The 18,156-nt window shown below is 45.9% G+C and overlaps 1 protein-coding gene across 1 annotated transcript in view; it reads left to right on the forward strand.

Moving 5' to 3' along the window:
* Positions 1 to 15,889, forward strand: part of ATF6 (activating transcription factor 6) — a 120,335-nt gene extending 104,446 nt beyond the window's left edge. The window contains exon 18 of the mRNA XM_023744597.1: positions 15,715 to 15,889. Coding sequence (XP_023600365.1) covers positions 15,715 to 15,861 — 147 coding nt within the window. The 3' untranslated portion in view covers positions 15,862 to 15,889. The remainder of the gene's footprint in view (positions 1 to 15,714) is intronic.
* Positions 15,890 to 18,156: the final 2,267 nt, after the last annotated feature.

Here is an 18,156-nt window from a genome sequence, read left to right on the forward strand (position 1 = left end):
TTCCCGCCCCCTGGGGGCCCGGGGCTGGAACTCCTTTTTTCCAACCCTTCTCCTTCAGCTCTTGCGGTAAGTCCTGCTGCTGAACCAAGTTCTTCACAAGAAAAACGCCTTGTCGGGGTGTCGGTGCCGAAATCCATGGCTGCCCGAGAGGACGGACTCTGAGAGAGCAGATGGCGATGGGCCCCTGCCCGAGGTGCCCGGGGAGAGGCCGCTCCCTGGGGGACCCGGCAGCGCCTGCCCGGGGGCCGTGCCGGCCGATCTCACGTTTCTCCGCACGTCCTGGGTGAAACCAGTGCAAGTATTTTCAAGCGCTTGACCCAGACACGTCGCAAGGTCACGGAAGGTCGCATGGGACCGATGTCACCTCTGGTGCGGTGGGCAGGGCCTGTCGGGCCCGGAAAGCAGGGCGCCGGGAGGGTGCCGGTGGAGCACGTGCCTGGCGTCTCGTGGCGCCGCCGCTGCCGCCAGAGCAGGACGTGAGGCCGAGGTGGGCGCAGGAGGCCGAAGCTGGTGTCCACCTTCTTCCTGCAGAAGCTGTGGGAGCTGGACGGCCGGGTCCAGGAGCTCCGCCCGCCGCCCTCGACGTGGGGGGTGGGGGGGGGGTGAAGGGCCGAGCGCTCGCAGTGCCGCCCGGAGGCCGCTGTGCCGGCACCAGCACCATCACCGGGTGGAGTGAGCCAAGCCCGCAATGGAGCTGCCCTGGGAGAAGGGCGGCGCCATGCGCACGGGGTGTAGCCGCTGGCCCCACAATGGAGGATGGAGGATGGAGGACGGCCACAGCTCCCGGGGACATGGTGGACCAGCTGTGGACCGTGGAGAGCACCGCTGCCTTCTGCCTGGGCCGCTTCTCCACCCGCCCCCCCCCCCCCCCCCCCCCCCCGGAAAGGGGGGTTCAAGGTGGTCAGGTACCCAGAGTGGACGAGAACGATACCCAGTGCGCGCCAGACCCTGCGCCACGTCATCCCCAGAAACATCTGGATCTAGACTCTGCCGCGCTGCCCCTCGGCCCGCTCTACTGGGAGGCTGGTGACCAGAGACCCCCCCCTCCCGCAGCCCCCCAAGTGCAGGCACGGCTGGGAGCGCGTCACTGCCCCTGAAGACTTCATGCCCAATCTCTTTTGGTATTTTCAGTTGATTTTTCTTTGGGGGAGAAAATGGGGACAAACCATCTGGTGCCAGGCCGTAAGGTTGGCCCAGGAGAAAAGACAGTCGTTCTATTTGTTTTTAATATATTTTTAAAATTGATTTCAGAGAAGAAGGGAGAGGGAGCTATAGAAACATCAGTGATGAGAGAATCATTGGTGGGCTGCCTCCTGCACGCCCCCCACTGGGGATGGAGCCTGAAACCTGGGGCTGTGCCCTGACCAGCGTCCAGCCAGGACCTTCCAGGCAGGCCATTGCTCTGTCCGCTGAGCCAAACCCGCTCGGGCCAGGCAGTCGTTTTAAAAAGCAGCTTTATAGGTAAGTGTTGCCAAGGGGCTTTTTTTTTTTTTTAATGATATTGGTGACTTTGAATGGTCAGGGGTTACTAAAAAAAACTCTAATGTTTAAAAGAAGATTAAATGCAGTTTTTCCTAAGATTGTGCTATGTGTTACTTTGTTCAGACCTAAAAAATGCTCCTTTTACACCATCATTTTTGTCTTTTTGCAAGGATAGGAGTTTAAATGGATGTGTTTGGGTCATTTGTATGCCTCCAGCTTAGCAGACTGAAATAAACCTGGTTCTAGCATTTTATGGTGCCCTAAAGTGTGCTCATCTGAGCTTCAACTTTCAGATGCCTGGTTTCCCTTCTCAGTTGGGCTGTGACCGCACCTTTGTTATTTTCCATTTCTGATACACAAGAAAAATGAGCATATAAGGAGGAACAGACCTTAGATGTTCTCAAGAAGTGGACATCGCCCCTCCCTCAGCACGGAGAGGAGTCGGTGAAGTGGTTGCTTGCACAGCCTCTCGCCTCTCAGGATCTTCCAGCTTAGCTTTCCCTCTGTGCCTCAGTCCCTGCTGAACCCCTCAAGCTGTACGGCACACCTTTTTTTTTCTCAGTTGATCTGCCTTTCTGGTCTCCTTTTGTCTCTTAAGATGTTTCCTTCATTAGCGTTTTCCTCTCACGTTATATGGATCATTCTTTAAACCTAAAGACTAAATGTGACTGGGCTTTTCCTCCTGCCTGCTTTCTTCTCAGCAGTAAGCTCTCCTGTTGGTATTTTTCAAGTTTGGCCTTTCCAGGTTTCACTTGCAGGTCGGTCACTGCCCTGGGGTCGCCTCATGCTGCGGAGAAAATTCTCACTTGTGATGCAACCTGATGGTTTTTCTTCAGAATTGTATCTTTTCTATGATAAAGATACTGGGCCAGCTGAAGTGCCTTTTAGTGTTGTAGTATTAGAATCATTTGTGGAAGTTATGTAATAAAGTTGGAAAAGGCATTAGTGGCGGGAGGTGTTTTGATGTCTTGTTACATAGCGCTGACTCTTGAGCAGCGCCAGGGTCAGTGCTCCGACCCCTCGCACCGTTGAAAATCCTGTATAACTTCTGACTCCCTAGAAACTTAACAAATAGCCTGCCAGTAACACAGCCGATGAACACATATTCTGCATGTTGTAAGTAGTATTTACTGTATTCTTAGAAAAAAGTGAGCTAGAGAAAAATATTAAAATCACAAGGAAGAGAAATTATATTTCAGTTATATTGAAAAAGACACCCATGTAAGTGGACCTGCGCATCTCAAACCTTTATTGTTCAGAGGCATTGGTGTAGGAGTGAGGTCATTCCTGTACACAACTGACAGCTTCGCCTATTCCCACCATCTGTGTCTCAATCTTAATATTTTGGAGGCTGCATGTATACATAAGTTATGATCTTAATCTTTTAATTATCTTATAGTAATACTATCAAGCAATAAATAATTTTCTTAAATGAGTTTGTGGGAAAATTCTGAGGGATTAAATTTATTCTTTGTGAGAAATGAGAATGTATTTCCCATTGAAATGTTTTCCACATAATATAAGAACCTCTGAAACTAGGTGACCATATGAGTCAGGTGTATTATCAGACTTACTTATAATTCTACCTTCCCCCTTTTGCCATGTCTTCATAAGGATGTATTCTTTGCTATAAATGAAATTATGGCTTCAGATCTGGCTAGAGGTAGTCATTACATGATGATTCCTTCTTTTAATTGGGCCTGACCATCCCTCTCCCTTGCCCTTTAATAAGTCACGTCACTTGAAGGAGGCTTTTTTCTGAGGTGGTGTCACTGTGTGTCCAGCACGAGCCTAATGATGCCTGGCATTTCTTTCGCTTTCTTGTCTTCCTCATCTGCCTCACTTGAGGCATGGAAAGAATATCACAGTGATTCTGTTTCAATTGCCTTTGTTTTTGTGTTTCATCTGCAGTTATATATAGAAAATGTACCTCAGACTTACTCAAATGGGTATGAATATTTGTCCATTCTAACCTATAGAGAGGAGCAAGATTTGTAAACTGGTTTAGTGGAAACTATTTTCAAAGTAAACTCCTGAAAAATGATATGGCAAAACAACTTTATTCTTTTGCTGAACTTCTTGAAAAGCTTGAGTCTTTAAAACAACAAAATATTACCTAATAGAAGGACATCTGTTTGCATTTGACACCCCCACCCGAGCGTTCTGTGTTTCCTGGTTGTGTCTCATTCAGATGAGTGCCAGGAGCCCTTATCCGTTCAGACCGCTTGGCAGCGTCTAACTGCTCACAGTGTGAAATGGACAGTGAGGGAAGTCCCTGCTTGCTTAGTTTTCAACCACAGTTAATTGTCTAAGATTTAAAATATCTGTTCCACAGCCCTAGCCCGTTTGCCTCAGTGGGTAGAGCATTGTCCTGTGAACTCAAGGGTCCTGGGTTCAATTCTGATCAAGGGCAAATGCCTGAGTTTGCTGGCTCGATCCCCAGTAGGGGGCGTGCAGGAGGCAGCTAATCAGTGATTCTCTCTCATCAATGTTTCTATCTCTCCCTCTCCCTTCCTCTCTGAAATCAATAAAAAAAACACACCTGTTCCACACATAATATAACCATCATCTTTTGCTTGTTCCTTTTGCTCTTAAGCTGTCAAATTTTGTGCCAGATGGAAATAAATTGTTTCTAACACCCAGGCATGTCTTTGACTAAGAAAATACTCATGTCCTTTGTAGTTAAAGATGTTTGGTATCTGCATTTTTCTACCTGTTCTCACACTATATCAAGCCAAATTGGAGCTACAGTCCTATATAATAAAGAGCTAATATGCTAATTAGACCGAACAGCAGAACACCATCTGGATGATCTTTTGGACGAAGCCAGGGCTGCAGGGCCGAGCCCCTTGCATGAATTTGGTGCATCGGGCCTCTAGTATTTTTCTAAAGTCCCTATTTATGCAAAAATTAAGCCCTTTGTGATTTTCCCCTTTCTTACAAATGGTTGCAAAAGCTTTTATAATAAACTTACCTTACAAACTTGTATCAAAACATGGTATCCAATAGAATTCATTTGCCTATAATTAGTACTTAAATCCCTTTTTTGGTTCCTTTTAAAAAGACAGCTGAATCAGGAGTATGTGTTTGATTTTTGCTCTTAAGAAATGGTTTTTAAGAACTCATTTTGGAATTAAATAAATTTAGTTTAAATTCTTTTTGCAATTCATGAAAGCTACTCAGATCTTGATTGGAAATTCTGAAATGGGTAGATGTGGCTTTAGAACTCAGTGGAATTCCTTTCTTAAACCACACAAATGGTGTAAAAGAGGCTTAATCTTCAAGTTCTTAAGCTGGAGCTTCGAGCTTTTACAGATTACTGAATTGCTTATAAATGCTTGGTTGTTGAAGGCAACATTTAAAAAATAGTCTTTATGAGGTTTTCATGTTTATATAGAATTCTTACCAAATGGTCTCAACCATTGATAGATAACTATGATAAATTTTAAATGTTTTTTAATTTTTTTTATTTTATTTTATTTTTATTTATTTTAAATATATATTTTATTGATTTTTTACAGAGAGGAAGGGAGAGAGATAGAGAGTTAGAAACATCGATGAGAGAGAAACATCGATCAGCTGCCTCCTGCACATCTTCTACTGGGAATGTGCCCGCAACCCAGGTACATGCCCTTGACTGGAATCGAACCTGGGACCTTTGAGTCCGCAGGCCGACGCTCTATCCACTGAGCCAAACCGGTTTCGGCAAATGTTTTTTAATTTTAAAAGGACTATCTCAATGCTCAGAAATTTGAAAAATAAACAGGAGGAAGTTACCCATAACCCAGTAGTTCACCAAAATTATTGAAATGGACATATGGGTTTCATTTATTTAAAATGATACACATATGTTTTTACATCACTGCAATGTAGACTATGCATATTTCTGTAGAGGATAAACATTTAAATACAGTCTTACCAATATTATAATTTCATTTGACTGATATCTTCAGATAGACAAACCTCCCTTTCATTCTGACTTCCAAGGATTCTCCAGGCTCCCGCAGGTAACTGAGACTGTCAGTCAGAGGCAGGGATTTGGACAAAAGTGTAGAAAGGAGACCAGGCTTCCAGGAGGATGTGTGCTGGATGGCTGAGAACATCTGGGTACTTAGATAGGTCTTCACTCTGCTTGTGAGTTGGGCTTTGTAGTGGGATTGTCCATATATCTGTGATAATTCAAAAAATATCTATTTTATTGATTTTTTAGAGAGAGAGGAAAGGAGGGATAGAGAGAGAGAAACGTCGATCACCGATCAGCTGCCTCCTCCATGCGCCCCACAGGGGATCAAGCCACCAACCTGGGCATGTCCCCTACCCAGGAATCGAACTGGTGGCCTCTTGGTTCCTGGCTCGACTCTCAACCATAGAGCTACACCAGTCGGGCACTGTGATCATTTTATTACTTAGTACTTTCCCCCCAAACCCCCCAAAAGATCATTTAATTGCCTGTAAAACATAAATAAGGAAACAATTCCTGCTCACATGGTTTGGAGTGAGTAGGAGGAAACCCCACTTCCCCTGCCATGTTTAAGCATTTCTGAAAGAGGCTATTGTGCACTGACATCTAGGCTTTTTAAAAAACTACTTATCTTTTTGAAAAGACAAAGGACTCAGTCATTTAGAGAAACAGGTGCCGGACCACCCTTGCTGCCTGCGTCAGAGCACTGCTAGCGCCAGACTCGCTCCCTAGGCCAGTGATGGCGAACCTATGACACGCGTGTCAGAGGTGACACGCGAACTTATTTTTTTGGTTGATTTTTCTTTGTTAAATGGCATTTAAATATATAAAATAAATATCAAAAATATGCATCTTTGTTTTACTATGGTTGCAAAGATCAAAAAATTTCTATATGTGACACGGCACCAGCGTTAAGTTAGGGTTTTTCAAAATGCTGACACGCCGAGCTCCAAAGGTTCGCCATCACTGGCCTAGGCTGACTGTCCGCGGCCGCATCTCAGTGCTGTGTGCTGGGTGACTGTTCATTCGTGTATGTTTTCTCTCTGCTTCTTTATTGAGATAAGTCTGCATGCTCTAGATTCACTTAGCTTAGTGATCCCAGCAACTCCGATTTAAAGTTTCCCTGGTAATGAAGCTAACGAATTCTCATACAGAGAATGGTGTGTGATTCTTTCTTCTGGAGAAAAGCTAGCGGAGCTGATGAGCAGGAAGTGAACCTACAATCAGAATTAGGTTCCTTTCACAATTTGGCCATTTATTTTGGCATCATTAATTAATCTCACTTTTGTAAAGTTTCACAACATTATGTTGGGAATAAAAATTTGCTTCAAGTAATATTGTTACGGCAGAGTAACCGCGAGAGGAAGGCAGACCGCCAAGCACTCGGAAGATGCAGAAGTTCACCTTTATTCAGACACACCGGTGCCGGAGCTCAGGGGGCAGTTCCCAAAGCTGAGCCCCCCAGTTCTGCTGAGCCCAGTCTTACAGCCCTAGCTTCTGTTTCTTGCTTCTGGGTCTAAGTATGGATTTTAACGTTCTATTTTGCTAAAAGCTATTTCTGTGAGGCAAGGTTGCAGCAGACAGCTAGCTGACACCAGTGCTCAGCCCTGGGGCCTCGGATTTATTGTTGCAGGACGTTGGTCAGTGGCACCGCAAGCGGAGTTAAGCTGGTTATAGGTCAGCAAACACCCTGTCGCTGCAGAGGTTGGGTTAAGCTGCCCTTACGTTATTGCTTTCAAAGTGTAAAGCATTTTGAAATTCTTGAGTAAATATGTATTTCCAATTTAGATTTTGAGATAGAGGGATGTACTTTTGCCCCCTTAATTTTAGAGGAAGAAATTCAGACCCAGCGGGTGACATGGCGTCCCGCACCCTGCATGTGAGGAAGCACCTTCCGTTCAGGCTGGTGCTCCCACCACACCCACACCACCTCCTCATCACAGTTAATAAGATGATGTTAAGAGAAGTTTTCTAGAAATATGCAAACCAGTAGAGTGCCACAAATTAACATATCCCTACGAAGTTATTTTATGCTGTGAAATTTAAGAGAAGTTAAAATGTTTCTAAACCAGAATGGGCTGGCATATTTTTAATTAAACATTAGAGAAATCTAAAAATAATCTCTAAGTTTATGTTAAATGTAACTCAATTTTGGTCATGAAGATGACCCAAGACTACACAAAATCCAGGGGTTTTGGCCCAAGCCCTCCCTTCCGAGGAGGGGGCTCCCTGTGCCAGCAGAGGGGCTGGGGGCATCGGGGGGGACAGAACACGCTTCCTGGTGTATGTTTATGTAGAAGTATATCCTGCAGATAACTTCAAAAAAGTGAGGGCTTTAAAATGTACTCTTTATCCCTTACGGTGTCTTGCAAATAGTAAGTTTATAAAGTATTTTGAATTAAATTGAACTGAAGTTGGATCAAGCTAAAGAGACATTTCTCCCTTTACTTCAAGACATAGGCGCGAGGCACTCCCTGCAGCTGAGCGTCCTAGAAACCTGGCTCAGGGTTGAAGGCCGTTTTGAGGCTTCTAATGAACATGCTTCGTAGCCCAGTGTAATAAAGGATTTAAAGCAGCTCTGGCCATTCTCCTTCAGCATTCCCCGTGATTCCGTTCAGCACGATGGCTGTTCCTGCTGTGCAGGCTCCCAGCGTCATCGTTCGCCTGGGACTTCCCACCAGGAGTTAGAAACAGGCACAGCATGTGTCAGAGCGGAGTCCCCAAACACCTTTTCGAGACGATGTGGTCACGGACTTAGTGCTTTAATTCACCGCCAGGTTTCTCTGCTTAAAACGTTAAACACTAGTTTCTTAAGTGTGTGAAAGTGACAGAGTTTGCTAAATACTTAAGAAGGAATTCTTGTAGATTTTATTTGCTAATCTACATAAAACATCTGGGTAAAAGTTACTTCGTGGTTTTGAGCCGTTTAGAGTTCCGTGTGGACACCTTCTGCTTCTCTCCTGTGTGAGCATCTTTCTCTGCTAGTTTCTACATTTTATGCTGTGAGATCAGACAGAATTATTGAACCCATTCCCTATATATTTAACATCTTCCTTCAGTACTTCTGCCAGGCACCCGTCCTGAACTGAAGGCATTTGGCAGACTGCATGGCCACTGTTCTGTGGGGGAGTACTCAGCTTATGCTTATAAATAACTAATAGTTGGCATGAAAAAGGCCTCTTAGAAAGCCGTTTTATGAGCCTTACCAGCTGGGGGTTAATATTTTCAGTAAGAAGCCAGTAAATCGAATATAATCTTTTGTATTTAAACTCCACATTATTGCATTGCATTAAAAGCAGTCTGAAGACCAAACTGTGGTAGGAAGAATAAAATATTAATTAGAGCCCTGCCAGTGTGGCTCAGTGGTTGAGCATCGACCCAGGAACCAAGAGATTACTGATTCGATTCCCAGTTGAGACATATGCCCGGCATGCAGGCTTGATCTCCAGTCGGGGGGCATGTGGGAGGCGGCCGGTCAATGATGTTTCTCGCTCCCTGTTTCTTTCTCTCCCTCTCCCGTCCTCTCTCTAAACATTAAAATCAAACAAAAAACATTAAAAACAAACAAAAATCATTAAAAAAACCAAAAAAACATTATTTAGAACTGTAAATTTTTTGGTAATTTCTGTTTATAATTTTAAAAAGAAGATTAAGAACATTGGCAACAAGATGAAATCAGAATACCTTGATTAAAGCAAGCAAACAATTATAGTTTCTTAAAAGAATTTCTCCTAACCTTTGCTTTGTGAGGGCACACGGAGCCATGGCCCGTGCACTGCCCGAGGCGTGTGTGTGCTGCGAAGTGTGTGCAGGGCCCGCAGTCTCCAGCTCCCTCGGAAAGTGTAAAACTTTAAAAATTAAAAATGACATTTGAGAATTGAAAAATGAAAACTTTGATAAAAGCAGAGGCGATGTGAGTTATCATAGAAAGAAATATTATTTTACTCATTCCTTTTAGCTCTTCTATTCCTACCTCAGAAATCATTACACTTTATTGAAAAATATTTAATTTCAAAGTTTTGCCTAGAAAATAAATTTGAAGTTTTTAGTATTATTTCACAGTAGTGCTGTTTGATCTCTTAATTTAAGCATTTCATTAACATATGTTTATATAAGAGGCAGATTGGTGTTCCTTTTATTATTATTATCATTATTTTTTATATTTTTACTGATTTCAGAGAGGAAGGGAGAGGGAGAGAGAGAGATAGAAACATCAATGATGAGAGAGAATCATCTATTGGCTGCCTCCTGCACTCCTCCCACTGGGAATCGAGCCTGCAACCTGGGCATGTGCCCTTGACCGGAATTGAACCCAGGATACTTTGGGTCCACAGGCCGACACTCTTGTCCACTGAGCCAAACCAGCTAGGGCTGGTGTTCCTTTTAATGAATTAATGCCAGGATATAGTTATCCCTTTATTTTATTTAGTCTTTTTGAAACCACTGATTTCTATACTAATTTGACATTTTAACCAGGACATTAAAAGAATTTAAGGGATATACTTATTTCCACTTGGTAGTTAGCCTTGTCAGGACCAACCCTTCCTAACACGTACTTTAGGGAGATTTTACAGTCCCCCCGGTTTCTTTGTGTGAAACAAAAAGATCAAAGTTGCTTTGGAAAGAAAAGGATCACGCTCTCTAGTGAAGGCGGGGAGGACGGGGGTGGGGGGGTAGGGGTGGGGGTGGGGCAGAACCGGAGACTCTTGCAAGGACTTAGAACCGAGGTCAGGGAGGACCTGTCTTCTCACCTCCAGAAAGCTGTGCTGCCACCGATATGAAGCCGTCAGCTAGAACAGTGTCTCCCACGCCCCTTCCCTCCCTGCCGTGCTGCTTACACACACACACACACACACACACACACACCTGTACAAAACGTACACTCACACAGCACACCCCAAGCACACATGCAGTACACACATGCGCACACATATACATGCACATCTGCATGCACATATGCACATGTACACACATACACGACATCTGAGGCTTCTCTTGGGCAGGTTTACCCCATTCCTACAGCATCTGCCTAGAACTTTAAAAAATTATTTTTTGTTCCAACCCAGCATTTCCCCATTTTTTCCAACAAAAAGTAAAGCAATTCTCTTTGATATCTGTATTTGACTTTTCCCTTGAAGCGTTTCCTGTGATCTCTTCCTGAGGGAGCTTGTTGACTCAGCTCTCTGCAGCCTCCCTGCCCGCCTGCCTGCGGTTCATTGGCTCCCATGTCGAGGATGCAACTTAACCTTCAGAAAGTTCACCTCCTGCCCGTGGCCCCGAGTAAAGTGAATTTCTAAAAGGAAGCATCTCGTGAACAGTCTGCCTGACAGTCCTCATGTGGACCGGCTCTTTAGAGTGACTGTTGGATGCTTTTCCTTCAGAAGCCGTTCTTTGGACTGCTGGCTGCTGGCACCAGCGAGCATGACTGGCAGCGAGTTCCGGGGGCCTCCCCCCTCCCTGCATCACGCTGTCCAGCCTGGGAAACGGCTCTGCATTGTCGCTCACAACACTTGCAACTGCAAGGAGCTCATGCTATTGAACAAAGTCCTAGGAAGTACAGGGTCAGAGTGTCTATCTTCGTGTTTCGTTTAATTATGTAAATGTGCATTCATTCGCCAAATGTGGTATAGGGTTAATACCTCTTCACAAGAGTTTCTTGTTGCTTTTCCTACAAAAGCTATGCTTAATGCATTAACCATAATTTCCAGGTTTAATTATGACTCTAAATTAGAACAAGAACTGAATGCTTGGACGGCACTCTAAATGCACATTGCTACGATTTGGTTCCCAGTCTTGCAATGACAGAAACATTTTAACTGTTCACCTTTATTAAATCGTGGTGTCTTTTCACACTGTATTTGAGCAGTTTATGTAATATTTTATTAAATTACACTAACAAATACAAATAGCAATAGTTTTGGAAAAAACACAAATCTAGTCATGAGCTGAACAGTGTGCTGCGGGCGTCGGTCAGTGAGTTTTTGGGGCAAAAGGGCCATTTACTCTAGCAAGTCAGCTTCAATGGGGCCCTTTTCTACTCTACCCGACATGGAACCCACACTTACAGCACTTCCTAGGACCTCAGTGTTCTTGTGAGTTCCCCTCCTAACCTCCAGCTGAGCAAGATGTGGTTCTGTTCTTTTGGTAAGTTGGTCTCCAAAAAGAGAGGAAACGGCCTGGGATGCTGTTATGCACTAACAGTTTGTCTTTTTCTAACAGCAAGCCTGGAAGAGGGAACTGGGAGAATTGTAGGAAAATAGCATATTTTCTCAGGCACAACATTGCCTAATGTTGGAAAGCTGATGCTCCATTCCCCTGGTGGAATGTGTGGGTGTTTCCCACGGCGCCTCTCTGGCTGCAGGGCCTGCGGGATGGCCTTGATTGTGTCCACATGGCGCTCCCTGCAGAGGCCTTGGCCCTCAGTCGGCCACGGCTCTGCGGAATCTACTAAGATGTCTTAACACCTTCTGAGTGACATAGTTCTGAGTGACAGTGCCAGAATGCATCATATTTTTCTCTATGGCAACTTCTTTTCTCTTGTCCTTTTTATTTTTAAGTAGCTTCATCTTTATTGCAGCTGGATTATTTTAACTGACTTAATAGGAAGCTAAGAGTTTCGTTCAAATTCATCCAATGATATCTCTACTTTTCCAGGATTTAATTTCCTCTGCAAGTTCTTTAATAAGTAAAAACGGGAGGGGGAGTATATCAAGGAGGCTAAATAATAAAATTTTTTATGCAGTTAAAAAAGAGTAACTGTCTCCGATGAACCCTAATTGAAACCCCTCTTGACTAAATACCTTTAGTGCTGTTTCGCAATTTTTTAATACAACTAATAATTAGCTGTAGATTTATCTACGAGTAACAGAAAATCCAAAATAATAGTGTCTTAGGCAGATTATAATTTTACTTCTCTCTCATTGTCAGTTCCGGAGATCTTGTGGCAGCTTCGATCGTCAGGATGTGTGGTTCCTTCTGCCACGCTGCCCCTCCTCGTGGTCCGAGAGGGCTGCCCGCGCTAGCAGTAGTGCCTGCATTTCAGCTGCAGAAGTTGGGTGGAGGATGCCTCCTGTAATCAGCAGAACTTGAGTGTGTGGCCTCAGAGGAGGCTGGGAATGTGGTCTGGGTTCTGGGTAGCTTTGTGCCCAACTAAACCTGGAACACAAATGGCAGGTTCTGTCACAGTGAGCATTGTTTCCCCAACAGAACGGAAGCCTGGACTTGGACGCTTTGGCAGAAACAGGCTCTGCGGTGCAGTGCTGAGTACAGGCAGTCACTGTGCGCGCCAGTTCTTTAACGAATGGGCAGAGGTTAAACGAAGTCCTTTGTTTCTGAAGATGTCGCTGATGGGATGGATCAGTGAGACGCTGAAAAGGAGTAAGGTGAACATAGTGGAGAGGAAAAGGACTCAAGAGTCATGGTTGTGGCAAAGAACATAGTGGAGAGGAAAAGGACTCAAGAGTCATGGTTGTGGCAAAGAACATTTCATTTGAGGAAGTGAACATGGGCATTCAATAAAACAGCTGCACTGTCCAGGGCTTGTGTGCACACGTGTGTGTGCATTCGTGCGTATGAACTACTTTACCGTGAGATAAGCACCATCACAGTTTGTGGCACACCAGCTCAGTCCCCTGCACTTCTTGTCGCGAGGCCTCTTGGGAATGAGCACTTTGATGCAGGCTTTCTCCCCACTTTGCAAGCCTTTAATAATGAGAGGCAGGCTGGGGACTGTGATGACGTCTGTGCATTCAGTATGTGACTCTTCTTTTTCGTAAGTTCTTCTGGCTTTCTGCTGCAAAAGTAACTGCTTGGTTTGAAATTCAGTGAAGAGAGAAAGTAGGAGATACTATGTTCAGAAAAGGAAATTTAAAAACAAAGTTTAGGGTGGCATCCAGATCGCAGCAGGAAGTTCAGACTGAGGTCTGAGCCTGGCCTTCACCCGTGGCCAGTGGCATCTAAACGTGTTTATTTTTGTCATGGCCTTACTTTGGGGGACCCTGAAGCAACATTTAATTATGTGTTTGTAAGTTTCATGGCATGAAGATCAGCAAATTTTGCTTTTTCTTGGCTATAATATGTTACCGTACTCTCAGAAACTCGTGATCTCTGTGTCTAACAATGTGTTTAAAAAAACTCTCTTTCTGCAGTGCTGGGATTCTCAGGCCGCTGGACTCCTCCCCCTTTACAGAACATGTTCTCTGGGAAATGTGGCCCCGAGTTAGACAAAGCAGGCAGTTACTAGAAATGTTTTCTATATTGTTCTGCTCACATTACATTAATTTCAGTTTGATCACATTCTAGACTTTTTCTTAGCTTTGGTGGCAATTACATTTCATAATCACATTGACTGTGAACTAAGTTGCATTGAATTTTGTTGCTCTCGGCTGACTTTTTGAGGAGCCTTTTCTTAGAGGAGTATGTTGAGTGAATGATGAGACAGATGAACAAAGGAACAAGAAAGCCAGAGTTAAATTCACACTTCTGCTTCGTCTCAGGTTAGCTTGCTCCCTCAAATGGAAGCATGTTCATTTTTGTCTTTTTCTTTGTTCTGTGACAATTCCTGTTTTTGCTAGGAAAAGGGAGTTATTGAAAACAGTAGTTAATATCCAAGTCATCTATCCTATATAATAAAAAGCTAATATGCAAATTGACCGAACAGCAGAACGACCGGTCGCTATGATGTGCACTGACCACCAGGGGGCAGACGCTTAACGCAGGAACTACCCCCTGGTGGTCAGTGTGTTCCCACAGGGGGAGCACTGCTCAGGCAGAAGCCCTGAGCCGGGCTCACGGCTGGTGAGTGCAGCGGTGGTGGCGGGAGCCTCTCCCACTTCCGTGGCAGCACTAAGGATGTCCGACTGACGGTTTAGGAGCGGGCCTAAGCCATCAGTTGGACATCCCCCGAGGGCTCCTGGACTGTGAGAGGGCGCAGGCCGGGCTGAGAGGACCCCCCCCCCTCCAGTGCACGAATTTCGTGCACCAGGCTTCTAGTGCAGTGGTTCTCAACCTTCCTAATGCCGCGACCCGTTAATACAGTTCCTCCTGTTGTGATGACCCCCAACCATAAAATTATTTTCGTTGCTACTTCATAACTAATTTTGCTGCTGTTATGAATCGTCATGTAAATATCTGATATGCAGGATGTATTTTCATTGTTACAAATTGAACATAATTAAAGCATAGTGATTAATCACAAAAACAATATGTAATAATATATGTGTTTTCCGATGGTCTTAGGCGACCCCTGTGAAAGGGTCGTTCGACCCCCAAAGGGGTCGTGACCCACAGGTTGAGAATTGCTGCTCGTGTGTGTGTGTGTGTGTGTGTGTGTGTGTGTGTTTGTGTGTATACATATGCCTAAGTGACCGTCTGACCATTGGACTGTTCGACTGGTAGCTATGATATGCACTGACCACCAGGGAGCAGACGCTTAACGCACAGGCATGGAAACATGGAACAGACTGATGAATCTCAGAGGGAAGGGGAAGGATGGAGGGCAGGAGAGATTAACCAAAGATCTTATATGCATACTAGAGGCCCAGTGCATGGATTCCTGCATCAATGGGGACCCTCTGCCTGGCCTGCTCCCTCTTGCAATCCAGGACCCCTCGGGGGATGTTGGACTGCCGGTTTCAGCCCGATCCCCGCAGGCCAGGCCGAGGGACCCAACCGGTGCTCGGGGCCTCTAGTAGGTCATAATCAACCGTGGAATACCAACAGAGGTACATACCTTTTCCCCTTTAGAAGTCACACTCCTCCTGGCTTGCTCTTGCTTCCCGTATCTGTGTGGTTGGGAACCAGAACCCTCAGCTGCCAGTCCACCTGGGGATCGTCAGAAGCTGGCAGGATTACATTTAATTGTGCTCGACATGCGTCCTTAATTTTTTAAACTCTCCTACTAAACTCTATGCTTTTTAAGAGCAAGAACTATGTATCTGTAGTCCATATGGACCTTACGGAGAATGTGTGCAGCTGTGGCCACTCTAGAGGGACAGAGGAGGCCGAGCAGCGTGGCCAGGCCCCGACCCTGCTTCCGGCTCTCGTGTATGGTGTTCATTTGGGAACAGAAGCTTTTGGGGGGAAATGTTTCTCTTCTTTAAAAAAAGTTTGAAAATGACTCTGTTGGATAGATAACTCTGGGCCAAATTCAACTAAAAATTGCCATTTTTTATGATCCCACTGAACATTGGGGTCTTAGACACGCTGGCTATGGTCTGTTCCCGAGCTAAGCCAATTATTACATTTAACAGATTGTTCTCTGTCAATCTCAGGATCACCTGCTGCTACCAGCGACCACCCATAACAAGACCACCAGACCAAAGATGTCCATTGTATTGCCGGCAATAAACATCAACGGTAAGGTGACCTTTTGGTTTACGAACGAGATTGCTTTGTTTAACTGCGATTCTCTGAATTAACTAAAATAAATTTAAAAGGTTCAGTTGGTTGGGTATATATTCATGCATTAATTTTGAAACATTTCCCACTATTTTGACAAAATACTATTTTTAAAATTTTATACTCCTTTTAAAAATGAAAAGATTTGAAGTTACTTTTTAAATTACTGTATTTTAAATAGGAAAATTCATTCTCTTTTATTTGTCAACTTGGAAAAGTGTGAGCGGGGCTTGCAAGTGGGGTTGGGACCTAGAGCAGTGACCCGCGTCCCGTGAATGGTGGTATGACTGCGCACAAACCTTGGCAGCCTGTGTGTAGTTAGTCTGACACTGATGGATTTGATATTGATAGCATTGTGTTGCATTTTGTTCTCTGGGGCTAGGTATTAAATAAAACACGTCACACTGAAACACTTTAGGACTATACAAAGATGGTAAGGCGGAGTGTGCTTGCTTATACTCGAGAAGGAAAAATAAGACAGACATCCGTACTCCAAAACGAAAGTCCCACAGGAATAGAAAAAGCATGAGAAAAATTGCGTGAAGGAGAGACTACTTCAGCCGGCTCTTCATGGAAGAGGACTGTTTTCCTCCTGTGCCAGGGGTGCTGTGAGGGAGAGAGTGCGTCGCTGGCCCCCGCTTCTCTCACACATCGTGCTGGGCTCCAAGGACAGCGGTGGGCAGCACCGCCGCAGGCCCGGGCTCGGTGGCCAGTGCAGGAGGCCCCTGGGCTGCGGAGGGCGAGAATGAGCCCTGGGGCTGACCAGGCCTCTCTTCTTGATGGTCCTGGTGAAACCATCAAGTACAACTACACAGCACATCAGGGTTCCAGATAAAGCGCAATGAAATTTAGTCTCAGGGACACGTCTTAGATGTTGACTGTACATGTAAGACTCTAGGGCAGGGGTCCTCAAACTACGGCCCGCGGGCCACATGCAAATACAAATACTGTATTTGTTCCCGTTTTTGTTTTTTCACTTCAAAATAAGATATGTGCAGTGTGCATAGGAATTTGTTCATAGTTTTTTTTTAAACTATAGTCCGGCCCTCCAACGGTCTGAGGGACAGTGAACTGGCCCCCTGTTTAAAAAGTTTGAGGATCCCTGCTCTAGAGAGCTGTGCGTTTTCAGTGAGCTGCATACAGAGCTCACTAGACATGTGCGGGCCACCTTGATAGACGTAAAACAAGGGCTCGCACCGTCTGCTCGCTCTTCCAGAGACATGGAGAGCGACCGCGGGGAGCCGGTCCCTTCAGGAAAGGCGCAGCTCTGAGCGTCTCCTCTGTTCACGGGCGTGTCGCTCCCGCAGGAGCTCAGGGAAGAAGTGCCCTCATTCTCACCCCAGAGGCGCCCGGCTTCCCGTGTGGCCAGGTTGTGCTCAGAAAGGCTGGCGTCCTCACCCGCCACCAGGCAGCGCGCGGGGCCTGTGGTGCTGGCTGGGCTCCCTGCGGCTGTGCGCCCGGAATACTCCGATGCTGCTGTGTGTCTGGCCAGGGCACTCATTTTTGAAAATGAGCCTTTCATGGGTTTGAAAGTATAATCGTTGGAGGATCATTTCCTTTTTGATCTGGTTTGGATTTCTTTGTAAATGGTTTGTGCTTTAGGATGTAGCAAACTATTAAGCACATTAAGATTCACACTCAGGAATGACTGGTTGCGTGCACACCACATGTCCCTCTCGCTCTGACCGCGGATGCTTCTCACCTTAGAGCCTGACTTTCTTCCATCGAGGTCCCTGAGCCGTGGAGGGAGGGCAGTGTCCTGCCCACTGCAGCCTCTGGTTAGCCCCGCCCTCCCCACGGCCCCGCACGGCCTTCCGTGTGTGACCTCCCCTGGACCTTCCTGGTGGCGGTGCTCTGCCCGCCCTGCTCACCCCCCAGGGCTTGGGCGGCTCTGTGCCACGTGGACGACTCGCCTTTCCCTCTGCATCAGCGCCCCGGGCCCCCCAGGAACGCACTGCCTTGACCATCTCCACTCAGATTGCTCCTTCTCTCTCCCTGTCACCCCTCCAGCTATTCCTGACCTCATGACCTCTGTCCTCTGACCCTTCCACCTTTTCTGTGTCCATCGCACCCTCAGTGGCCTCGATGCACGCCTCCTTACCAGCTACACTCCATGTCCCTCCTGCCCCCCACCCGCCGGCTCCTTTTCTCTTAGGTCCCACCAGCCATCCTTTCTGCGGCTGGAAATTGCTAGAGTCACTTCTGGTCCATGACCCTTAACCCAGGGAGCACCCAGTCCTGCCTGTAAATCCCCTCCTTCTCTCCTCATCCCCGCCCCCCACCGACGCCCTCGCCGCACCGCAGCCTCCCTGCTG

This window comes from Myotis lucifugus, unplaced genomic scaffold (genome assembly GCF_000147115.1).
Source record: "Myotis lucifugus unplaced genomic scaffold, Myoluc2.0 scaffold_478, whole genome shotgun sequence".
In the NCBI taxonomy this organism is placed as follows: Eukaryota; Metazoa; Chordata; class Mammalia; order Chiroptera; family Vespertilionidae; genus Myotis; species Myotis lucifugus.